This window comes from Cyphomyrmex costatus, unplaced genomic scaffold (genome assembly GCF_001594065.2).
Source record: "Cyphomyrmex costatus isolate MS0001 unplaced genomic scaffold, Ccosl1.0 scaffold29, whole genome shotgun sequence".
In the NCBI taxonomy this organism is placed as follows: domain Eukaryota; kingdom Metazoa; phylum Arthropoda; class Insecta; order Hymenoptera; family Formicidae; genus Cyphomyrmex; species Cyphomyrmex costatus.
In genome coordinates, this window is record NW_017277017.1 from 2,091,230 (window position 1) to 2,104,304 (window position 13,075).

At 37.1% G+C, this 13,075-nt stretch overlaps 1 protein-coding gene across 1 annotated transcript; it reads left to right on the top strand.

Moving 5' to 3' along the window:
* Nucleotides 1–2,646: 2,646 nt before the first annotated feature.
* On the top strand, nt 2,647–12,710 carry LOC108775174 (tubulin glycylase 3A). Its single transcript, XM_018541461.1, is given in 10 exon segments — nt 2,647–2,747; nt 4,013–4,349; nt 5,265–5,376; nt 5,507–5,718; nt 6,042–6,455; nt 8,003–8,210; nt 8,279–8,398; nt 8,654–8,861; nt 10,545–10,804; nt 12,361–12,710. Coding segments are annotated over 10 exon segments (2,280 nt in total). The 3' UTR covers nt 12,669–12,710.
* The last annotated feature ends 365 nt before the right edge of the window (nt 12,711–13,075 follow it).

Consider the following 13,075-nt stretch of genomic DNA (forward strand, 5'->3'; position numbering starts at 1 on the left):
GGGTGATAAAGTAACGGATAATTGAAAAAGTATGATGCATTAGGTCGCGAAGTTTAAGCGCATTATCCGCCGATGTTATCGCAGCTGATGGAGCAGTAAAAAATTAGGTAGCCTAGTTGCTCCTCTTCGCAGAATTGATAATTAGCTAAAAATCTGTCCATAAATTACATTAAGCGAATCGCCTTGCGACGGAATTCTATATACGTGATTACGTCATTGAAATGGAGTAATATTCGTCTGTTTCCAATGGCTGGCGGTTCAAATTCTTGTTTATCCACCCCGGCTCGATTTCTTGCCTCGTTTTTATCTCGAAGCGATGCATTACGGTAATGACTCGACGAGCAACAGCCGCAAACGCTGTCTCGCTAATTTCATCGCGCCGCATTGCGCTTCGAAACGCAACCTGTGTCTCGACGCCCTGCGTCGGGAAACGATGCGGGAGTATACAAGAGCACGAGAGCGAACGAGTTAACCGGCTAAGTAACCACGCTCGGTGCACTTCCTAATCACCAAAGGCACCGAGAGTGCTTTTAAACCTCCCTACCTCCTTCCGCAGTTACATCCTTATTCATATGAAGGCCTCTATTAAACCTTCCATTATTCTGATTATATCGCGAAAGAGAACGGCGCGGGCGGAAGAACCTCGTGAAATATATTAGTTAAAATAAGGTTAAGTACCGCCCACGTTCTTCTACCTCTTTCAACTCCTGGGAAGCCCGGCCGAATTATATAGCTCTGACCCCGGTGAGTTCTCTCGCTGTTATAATTTCGAGCTATCAATAATAATCGCTTCATGACGAAATGATTCCGTGAGAACTTGTAATCGCTACGGAGCGGATCTCTTTAATAGATTCATCTCCGTACGATACGGTTTTGGCGTTAAGGACGAGAGAACATTTTGGCGATGAACATCGTTAAAAGATACGGGATACGCTTAATGGATTTGTTTTATTATTTCGTGTTTCTCGTCGAATCAGTGTAACGCGTTCGCGTGCGGCGCGCGAAAACGTTTCATATTGGATCTCGTGCTGTTTTAATCCGACAGCGATAAAATATTGAAGCAAGATATGGAATTTATGTGCGGTACAGTGGATATGTGTATATGGGCTCGGGTGAAAATAAATACGGTACGCGGAACGGTGTCATAAATCTGCACACGGTAAAACACGCTTTGAACGTTTATTTCCGCGAATTTTCACGCCCTGTATTTAGAACGGCACTGTCGAATCGTCGAAGGAGCCTGGAATTCGATTATGAAATCCAATTTGAACGCAACGATGGTTCCGAAACCCTGATTTTCATTCTGACGTTCCGTACCGACGCGAGTCCTGGGGCTCACTTTGGAAATAATGCAGCGCATGACCCACTTTAGTGATAACTTTCTAATAGTTAGTTTCCGATTCGCAATTCACTGTAAAATTCTACATACAAATTAACCTTTTCATTATTTTACACATATGTATCGTATTGTCAACTTTCAGATTTACAAAGATGTAATTTAATCTGATATTTACATGGATTTATAACGATGTTTTATGTTTAAAACGACGAGAACTAGTTAATTAAAATATTCTTATATGTCAAATAACAAAATACAAAGGGCTAATGAGAGTAAAAACGCTGTTCTTAGTGCGATTCTATATAAATTGTATTATAATCAAACACGTATAGTTAAAATATTCTTATATGTTATATCTTTTCTGCTCTGTTCTGTTAATTACACAGTTTATTTAAATATATTTATATAAATGTGATTAACAAGACAGAGAGAGAGAGAGAAAAGGTATAACATATAAGAATATTTTAATTATACAGGATGTTTCTTAAATAACGACTAACCATTTGGTGCTATTTCTAATAAAAAACCGTGTCGAAAAATCCTCTATCATTTTGCAATTAATGAGATATTAATTTCGAAAGATTGCCACATAAACGGATAATATTGAGAGATGCAGCATAAAACAATTATAATATAATAAATCTTTCAATGTTCTTTGTGAAATACAATATTTTAAGATGATTCTTTTTGCTTATTGGAATACTAAAAAAAAAACAATATTGCAAAAATTACAAAATGATAAAGGACTTTTCGATTCTATCAGGAATAGCACTATATAATGAGCGGGCGTTATTTAAGAAATATTCTGTAAGTATGTAATATGCATGCACAAGAAAATACAAATTCATGTACAAATTAATATTTCAATTATTGGATATATGTATCGTAAACTTTGTATGTTAAACTCTCATACATGTCATATACAAAGATGTAATTTAATTTGATATTTACGTAGGTTTTATAACGATGTTTTATATTTAAAAAACGAGAACTACTGGTTAGTTAAAAATGTTAAAATACTCTTATACGTTATATATTTTCTCTATTCTATTAAGCACAGTTTATCTAAATATATATACATAAAAATACGTACAAGAGTAAAACTTGGTGCATTACGGAATTTTTATGCTATGCAGAGAGCTCGTTTCCCTTCGCGGAAGAACGCATTTTTTTTCCGTTGCTGCACGCTAATGACTTTCGCTTTGAAAAATCTCTGGAAAGCGCAGTGGTTTGCACACTCGGGAGGAATTAATAAAATATTCAGTAAAGCAGGGATTGCTTGAATCTAGCCGCTCATCGGCAGCGATATGTGCACGGGGAATCAGGGAAATAAGAAGGAACATGCCAGTGATCAACAAATAGAAAACCCAATGGTTGCACCGCACCAGCAAGCTTCCGGCACGCAGGAGTCATGAGCTAAATCCCGTAGTCAGGAGCCGTCTGAGCCGTCGTAAAAATCTTTGGTGCGATTCGTCGTCGTTTGAAGAGATATGTCGGTATCTTAACCTTAAGCTGTGGCGGATCACCGTGACGGATTTAAGATCCCTTTCGAGAACGATAAAATTAGGTGCTTGTTTTACCAGAGGTATTCGCAAAATGACCGTGAAATTTCATGCGAATTTCGAGCTGTTTTCGATAAGCGACTTCCAGAGAGATGATAAATGCGCACTGAAAAAATATTTCCGTTACTAATGCTCATAAAACGAGAGCGCAGGCAGAATGCTCGCAGCAGTTATTCCAACGTTTAATTGTATTAACGGGCGATAGACGGCGATTTAACTCAACGATTTATCGCTCGCTCGAGGGATTTATCGCGCCGTTACGCATGTGAGATCGTTCTCATCCTGTCGCACGTGCATTACGGACATTCGGATTTTGCTGGTGACAATGTCATCTGGGCAAACTTGTCTCCGTCGCGTAATCGGTCATCGTCGTGTCAGTGTCGAAATTTTCGAAAACCTTCTACATACAGATGCAGCAGAAACACTTATGGTATCAAGTTACGAGAGAATTCCTTTTCGTCATTTTATTATATAAAATAGATTTCGAAAATTATAATAAATAGATCCTATAGATCTACGAGACGTATAATGAATTAAGCTCACATGATAATCGATTTTCCACTAAACACGCAGCTGTAAGAACGTTGGTCAACATTTATACAGTCGTGTGTCTAAATCACGCTTTCCACATAACTGTGTAAACTCACGTGGCATACATCAGGTTCTCTGATAACAATACCAATCGCGTCAATCCTCGAACATATAATGGATCCTAAAATTGTTTGCATAGTTCATTAAATGTGTTACATCGCGTATTGGACGGGAATGGACCTCTCCGATTATTCGATGAGGCATTTCGTCGAAATAAACGTTGAGGACGCGCGGTCACACGCTATTCGTGACCATTGCGCTAAATGAACGCAATTAGCCGTTAATCGAGTGACTGAGATATCGCCGAGAGTCCCAGTTTAATCTTGAAGTTGAAGTCGCATTACTGCCACCGCGGGGAACGAACCCTAGCGTTAATTCACGTGGGCCACGTCAGCCGTCCGATAACTATAAATGACGAGTTACGTTGACAAATTACGATAAATCGCAGCAATTTAACATTGCTCGTTCAGGGTTATTAGGAGGCAGCCGCGTTCTGACTTTCTGAGCACAATCACAATAGAGTCCAGGATAAGAAGTTTCAATTCAGTTGGAAATTGCCTTCTTCCTCGGTCAATCTGGATAGGGAGGACAGTCCTGTAAATCCATACTATCGATCCATTCACGCGAGAATGACACATCCGAAGTGGACGCTTCCGGACGCAGATGATCAGAGCGAAGTTGAAATTAGTGGTTTACCGGAATTTGAGTGCGATGCAAATTCATACATGGACGCGTGTTCTTGCTGTACTATTTTAGAGGAAACTACTGTCGCGACACATCGCGACTGCTGTAAAAAGGAACGATCGAGAACGGAGGCTTACTGGAAAATTAAGGAGAAAGTAAAGAACGCTGTCAAGGTAATTTTCTTGAATTCAACTAGACGAATACTGCAAGACACTGTTTAAGCTAGATTATTAATTCTATTGTGAATGCTTTTAGAAAATGAGATATCTTAAATTATGCTTCTTCTCTCTTGCTTTTTCGGTTCTTATGCTTAATTGCGTTAATGTTATTTCATGAAAGAACGACGATATTGAAGCATCTAAAGTTTAATTAGACACACTGCACAGATCTGAAAATAATTTTGTTTGGACCATCAAAATAATTATGTAGGATACTCAACTGATTGCTAGAATATTAAAACTTTTGCAGCATCAATACTTAACATTAGAACGACTAATGGTACTTAATTAGAATTGACAAAGATGCCAATTTGGTAATCTTTTATCATTGATTTCGATTAGAAAAAAGTTATCTTGATGTTATTTATATTACGAGTACATTTTTAGAATTATTTGTACTCGATTTACATATTTTTTATATTCCACACATACTGTATATCTAATACAAAAAGATTGAAATAATTAGCAAATATGGCACCTTCAGCCATTCTAGTGTTAAGCATTTTACGTAATCAGTTTAATGATCTAATAAAATTGTTTTCAGATTTGTACCTTGCTAAACTTTTAGATACTTCAACCATTCTTTCTGTATAGAAATCATTCTGGTAATTTTGATATCTCGGGTAAAACAAGAATCGACCAATTATACATATATAGGTCAAATGGCTGAATTGCTTAAACGTGATTTGTTAATTCATTCTCCATCCAAGATCTCGGGACAATTTCTACAACATCGTAGACATAAAGAATGTAGAATTTAATAGATTAATACAAAAATTGTGTTAAGTTATATTTATATACAATGCAACGTGTCTTTGTTATTATTAAATGCCATAACATTTTTGCAATTAACATCAACGTCATTTGCAGAAACACAAAATATTCCTTCTACGAGGCGAGCTGCCAAAACTGAAGGGAGCGCTGGAGGCACGAGGGTGGGTGCAGAAGTACGAGTCAACTAGAACGAGAATGCTGCCATACGGTTAGATTGTAGATTGCGGACGATAAAGTTAATGCGCACCGCCGGCAGAATACGGTGCCGAACGCCACACCGCCGGAGGATGAAATATCGTCGCTAATGTCTACCATTTTCTATGTGCTTCGACGATTAGGCACCGCAGCTAACTTAGAAGCTCACTCCCTGGGCGATATCACGCACACGGATGGAACGTTGAACGAGAGAGCTGTGATTTTTGCCCTCTTGCGGTACAAGCAGCCCGACTTCGTATGGGATTGCAGGAACAATTTCGCCGAGTGGCATCGCGGACTCGGTTGCAACGTTCTGCTCAACAAATACCAGAGATCTTTCGTTTATACTTCGAAGGTACTGCTCTAACTAGCCCTACTATCTTCGCCAAATAAGAAGTGGCGAATATTTCAGGAATATTTCCTTGAGCCTAGATATTACCCACATATTCCGCTCTAAATGGTCTGACTCTAAGCGTTACCATCTAGTGTTATTTCCAAACACTTATTGCTGTCCCAAAACGTTTTATGAAAATGCTATTTCGTTGCAAAGGAGCCGAGTTGCGGATCCTTTGCGTATACTCGGTCGGAATTGCTGTCGTTCCGCGATAAAGGTGGAATCGTGGAGAATCGTCGCGTGGCGTATGATAAGTAAAACAGTTTCAAATTGCGCGTGTGTAGCTCGGAATGGCGCGCTTACTGGAAGATGCATATTGGCTGTACGAAGAGAACGTGTCCGACGCCTTGTTTCCGCGCACCTACAGTCCCAGCACGGATCAACAAGCCTTCGTGGATAACTTTCGACTGACCGCGGCTGTGGGTTTACTCAAATGGTTCGTTCGCGGTATAACCGCCGACGAGAAGATTCTCGTGGTCAATTCGGAAGAACGACAAGCTATTCCGATCGCCAGACTGGAGTTCGCGATACAGCAATGCGAGGAGTTTGTCGCCATCGCGACGCACGAGGACATCGATGATGAAAAAAGAGAGCAACCGTCCGACGAGGAATGGAATTATTTTTTGGACGATTATATGGCAGCGCTTCATCACGGAGCCGGTATCGCTAGCTCGTCAGAAAAAAGTAAACTTTTTCAGGTACAAAATTCGCGCAGTAAACTGCAATTATGCTACGGATTTGCGAAAATAGTTTTTATTTTCTCTATATATTCATTAAAGTATAGAGAATTTACTGAAATTAATTAGCTCAAATCTCTTCCCTTATTCCACTCTGCACGTTAATTAATTTAACATCGGATTATCGTGAGAAATCACGACCGAACGATTCGTAATAGTATTCACTATTGAGCATGCTTGGCGGTTTCTCGTAATACCATCCGATATTAAATTAATTAATGTGCAGAGTATAATAAAGAGAGAAACCTACTATCGGCAAGTTGAATTTTGGTTTTATGAGAACTCGTTACAGTTCTTCAATACTTCATTTTTATTTCATATTTTACGATAAAATAGTGATAAGATAATTTTTCTTCGCAAATTTTAATTTCAATTTTAATTTTAATTTCAATTAAATCAGCAGCCTGCATTTATAGCGGACTTTCTCGAATTAATACATCAGTTTTTATTTTCATTTTCTCTAAATATCATACGCATCTAAAACCCATGCTTTCAAAGAAGAAGATACTATTCTTTCGGCAAAAGCGTATCACATGTTGAACGATCGATTATGTTAGAATGGCGTGTTTATTTCGCACTCCCTTCCGATTCGCGCTAATAATAGACGCGGTTACGAGGTATAGCGTAGGCAACAAAACCAAACTGTGTTAATTATTCGAGGCGCACGAAAACATCCTTGCATTAAACATGTTCCGAGATGCTGCCGCGTGATACCATTAACTCTTAACTGATGAAACAAAATTAAAGGGCTCATGATAACGAAACGCTAAGCCGTACAAGTGAAGGAAAGACGTACGAGATCCTTAACTGATGTTTATTTATTGATTACACAAGTCCATTTCGTTTTCGTGTGCCAGATAGGTTTTTTTTTTTCGCCATTTCATTCTTCGTAATAGTGAAATTTTATTATAGGTTGTCAGACTTCGCTTCAATTAAGTGACCTCGTAAAAAAACATCACGAAAGAGATTTTAATTTATTGCATCGATCTCTTAACGATGACGTCTTAAGGACTTCCGTGTCGCGCACACGTAAATTAGAAGAAGTCAAATACGCGTGCTTATCACTAGCTTCTATTTAGGTTGTCGTTAAAAACACTTTTACCGAAACAAGTACACAATTGACACGTATTCGCGGTGTATGTATATTTTGTTCACGTAGTACAGGCAAACTTCGCACACACGCGAAATCTACCCTCTTTTCCAATCCTTTTTAAGTCTTCGATTGAAAAGAAGATTCGGTGGTGGCTTCTTGAAATTCGACGTCACCTGACAATCTCTCACGATTCCTCGATTGAGACATTCCACGATTTCATTAAATTAATTTCGCTTCGTCGACCGTCGAATTGTGGCCTCCGCTCCGGCCCCCGGGGGATCCAATTCGTCGGCAGATGAATTTATTCGAACTTTCCGGAATTAAAGTCGAGAGATCCACGAGTTACCATCAGGAGCACCGCAACGAAAACTGAGACTCTCCCGCATAAATCGATATCAATATCGTTCGTCCGTAGAAATGTTTCCTGGCCGCCGTCGCAATTTTGGAGAAATTAAAGACTGTCGATTCGCAGTATGAGATGAGCGACATGAGAGGCATTTGGATTCTAAAACCCAGTCATTTGTGTTGTGGCAATGGCATCGTTATATCTCACAATCTCAAGGATATCATGCACAAAGTTGAACAGAAACCCAAAGATTATTATATCGTACAGAAATACATTGGTACGTTTTTATTCAAACGCGCTGAAAGAATCGCATTCAACTTGTTAGTCGCGTCATTTGTATTTCAGAATGTCCCTTACTGATCAAAGAGACCAAGTTCGACATACGACTGTGGTACTTGGTTACAAGTACCTTTCCTCTCACAATATGGCTATTCAAGTAAATCGTATCACAATTAAATTATCTACGTATATCTAATATTAAAAATGTTCTTTTATATCGTCCTTATGATATTATTATAAATTTTATCATGTGTGAAAATCATCGTTATAGCATTTATTATTTATTATCTTTAACGTGCTCTTTCATACCTTTACTTTATTTTTATTTCTTATGATTAAAAGAACTAAAAAAAAGTGAAATTGATCTAAAAATGGATTTTAACTTTATACTATCACTTTATCTTTATTATGATCCACGCCTCCTATGTTCTGCATCCAGAGAAGCATTCCTTCGATTCAGCTCGAAGCCGTATACTTTCTCGAACTATCACGAGGCGATTCACATTTGCAATACTGCCGTTCAGGAGAAGTATGACGATGAGAAGAGACGCAGACAGCGACGGAGGCAAGAAGATCCCGAGGAATCCGCCAGCAGCAGATCGGTGCGCGATCAAGGATGGGACTGCGAGAAGCTGAACGAATATTTGAAGTAATCTCTCGTCTGTGCGAAGACGTTTCGATTATCCATTCGTCACGTCGTTCGGTCCCCGGGAGCATTCCGAGGAAATTGATAGGGCCCCTGTGCAAATATGCCTTCTTCGAGAAGCGCGTTCGTCCGAGAATGTTCGGGCACGAGAGCGTTTCACCGATGATAATGGCCTTGCCGTGCCCTCCCGCCGTTCCTTTCTCGAATGACAAATCGAATAAGATTTTTCGATGACACAACGTATATTCGACGTCCACGTAATTGCGAATAAAACGGAAATATATTATCCGCGATTTTGCTCGTGAATGGGCCTGTGATGTCGATGTGTTGGTGCATGTTACTATCGCACACGAAAGAGATCGTTCCCGAGACATGTACCCGGGGAATATATTCTATTCGAAAATTCCGTTGCTGTCTCATTTTAACGATAATGACTTTACTGTCGGTTATCTTTGTCCCGGCGGCGGCGGCCGAAGTAAATGGCATCTTAATGATGATCGGATATGGGAAGTTAAGTATCCCCATTGGGAAGATAAGAGAGACTGTAGTAAAAAAGAAAAACATTTTATTGTAATATATGTAAAAAAATTTGATAGTTTATTCCATAATATTTTTATCTCAATTTAATATACTTTGCTATTTTATTTAATTTTACATAATCTTGCCATTTTTACACAGTCTTAATAGACGTAATTTATATATTAAATTTATTTATAATTATTAATCTAATTGATTCTATCATATCGGAGAATCTAAATTTTGTTGAGACGAAGAATTTTTTCTATTTTGTGAGATTTTTATATAATTTATTTCTTATAACAACATTGTATTGTTATCAATATTCTAATAAGATTGACTTTTTAAAAATAAATATTAACTCTATAAACAATTTTATACAGACCACCATAAGCAAAGATTTTTCCGATGCAGTAGTATAAAATATAAAAGCTTACACTATTTTTTTAGTTTATTATTTATTTTGGAATCTATGGAAAAAGATATGATTGTTTGCGAAGCCATAGTTTATTTACGATAATTGCACTTTTCAATGAAATACGAGCTTTCACTTTGATTATTGACGCTGAGTGGACTTCTCCATCACTACAAATGTTTCAATCTATATAGCACAAAGTTTTTTTTTCAGCTAAAACTGTCCAATATATACAAAATATGTTTTATTCAACTTGTTTCATCTGAATTAAAAATGTGCTTAAATCATTTTTGTCTACGTATAACGCGTATCTCACGTTTTTAGTTATGTGTGAGTTCTAAATTGTAGGTATTCTTTCCACTATAACACTGAATGACTGAAGTAAAGTTTTAAAAATAAAACAATATTTCCGATTTTATATATATATTGTAATGTGGATCATACTGTTATTATAATTTATAATGGTTTTATTGAATTATAATTTATTTATTTATTTTTTATCACTTTTTATGAAAAATTAATCACAGAATCTTAAAACATATAATACTACCTTATTATTTTTATTACTAAACTAGATGTAAAAATATAATAAATAAAAGATGTACCTACACATCTCAAAACTAAAGCAAGTAACTTATACAGTAGTAAGTAGAGAAATGTGGTGTGAGGTTTATTCACGTGTATTTTATTTTCAAACCAAAGAAAAACTACTTACAATTTGAATAAAATTAATAGACGAATGTTTGCTTTTCTAGATCCATAGGCCATAAAGGCGAACCATATTATGATCTGATTTACCCGAAAATGACGGAGGCCATCGTTCTGATGATGCTGGCAGCACAGAATCATATGGAGAGGCGCCGTTGCAGCTTCGAATTGTATGGCGCCGATTTCATGGTGACCGAAGACTTGTCAGTCTGGCTGATCGAGATCAATACCAATCCCCGTATGCATCCGCCAAGCTCCAGACTGACAAGACGTCTTTACTCCAATGTGTTAGACAGCCTAGTGAAAGGTAAGCATCGAAACGGATATGAGAAAATTATCAAGTATAGTGCTCGAAAGAAAATTTTTCCGAAATAGCGACGGGAGAGCGGATGTGAACGGATGAAGGTAAAACTGAACGATCCGCGTGTTATTAACACCTTGTCTCGTACGAGCTTCAGAAATCGTTAACCACATTCGGCGACTAGACGAGTTACACGTCGTCCGGATAGTCGATCCGAGACGGCTCTCTCGGTTTGCTAGAACGATAACGGTGACCATAATTCGCGGCGACATAATGCCGATAAGCGCCGCGTGCCCTGCATGATGGATTTACGCGAGGAATTAACCGCGTTAGCGAGATTTCCGGAGCGCAATTATCGAGCTTGAAATGGTCAAACACCTGATTGCGTTAATTATATCTTTAATGTACCTTTCGCATATTGTCTCGACTAATGGAAGGGTGAAATAATTGAATTGATATAGAAATAATTTTATCATGTATTCAAAGTTATTTTTAATAAATATCGATTGTTTTTCAATAACTTTAAATTTATGATATGTATGGATATTTATTCTATTATTATTTATATCAAAATATTCCGTAAACAAGATTTATGTAAACGTATAAAATTATAAAAATGCTGTATATCAATAAAAGCAAATATTAATTGAAGCAAATTTGGAAATGTATGTATAAAAATTTTTGTAATATGCAATCTGATGTTAATAACATAGAGATATTAAATTAACACAAAAAAGATAATTCCTGTTAAATAAAAACATATTTGCAATAATAACATTCTTTTATTCCAGCTACCAATAAATTTGAACAATGGAGCTTTGTGAATTGGTTACTTAATCAGTCCTTTTCTATTCTCCAATAAGTTAAAAAGAGTTCCCATATTCTTTGTCCCTCATATGCATGGCTTTTTATTATTAAATTTAATTTTTACCATTTTTAGAAAAGAGTTGATACACGTTATTTGTATTAATAAAATCGCTCTGATCTCTTTTTCGAATATTTAATTATCTGAATCTGTCGAACGCAATTATATTAAGCAGAAATATTAAATTTATAAATAGTTGAATATGTTGATCTTGTAATAATAGCGTGTATAAATTAATAATTTTAAATGAATATTTTAATAATTAAAAATGAAAAGCACAATTATTTTTTCACATTTAAAAGTACCGGTTAGTTTACCAATTTTAATATCGTAATAAATCAGAAATTCTTTTGCTCTACCGAGATTTAAATATCAAGAACTTATGAATGTGACAATGATATATTATTTATAATATAGTTAAAATAAGAATTGAGGATATAAAGACAGATATGTAATGTTACATATTTCAAATAATATATAAATAACACGTAAGATACGAATAAGAATGCCGCGTTCTCTTTTCAATGATAAATGCAAGTGGTATAAGAGAGTTTAAGAAAACTAGTATGTGGCAGCGCACGATTTCTCGTAATCTGCTAATCTGTTTTCTACAAACTCCATCACCGTAATCTAGGTAAGAGCGATTTTCGGTAGTAAGTGGTGCACGGTGAAAATCCTTCGATCGCTTTGCTTACAGTGATAATGGACGTGCCGGTGAACGCTTGCGCCGACACGGGTGGCTTCAGTCTGGTCTACAAGCAGGACATACCCGACTTCCAGCCGTACCTCGGTCCCTACCTTTTCGTAGCTGGCAAGTCGATGACACTGCACGAGCGACCACCGGAACCAACATCGGGGAAAGAAAGGAGAGCAAACATTTGCGGTCCCTGGAGCAAGCAGCAACGTGCAAGGACCGCCCCGCCCATGATCCTACGCTCGAGAGAACCGAACGTGGCGGATCTTATTGACCATTTGAAAGCCGCTCGGTGCACCGCGGCCAATTGACGTGAAACCCTCTCACTCAGTCGGTGGCGTTGGTGCCATAAGATAAACATGAAAACGCGATCGGTGAGTGAAGCGATCCTTCAATATTTAAAGGTGCGTGTTTTTAGTTGAAACAGGTATTATAATATTATTTAGTATTAGAATATATTAAAGTAAATGGAATTTTTTTTATTGTGCATATCCATTAAGAAAACTTCAATAGATATATACAGTCTAAAAAATATCTGTGTGAATTTAACATTATGTGATGTCTATGTATATCATTTTTACAAGAGTTGAAAAATAACGCATTCTTGTAACGTCGTTACCATTATCGTTATCTTCTTCTATCTCTATAACGGTAACAAAAAAACGTTATATTTTTACAGTAATGAATTCAGATGTTACTTTTATCGGTTTTTTTATCT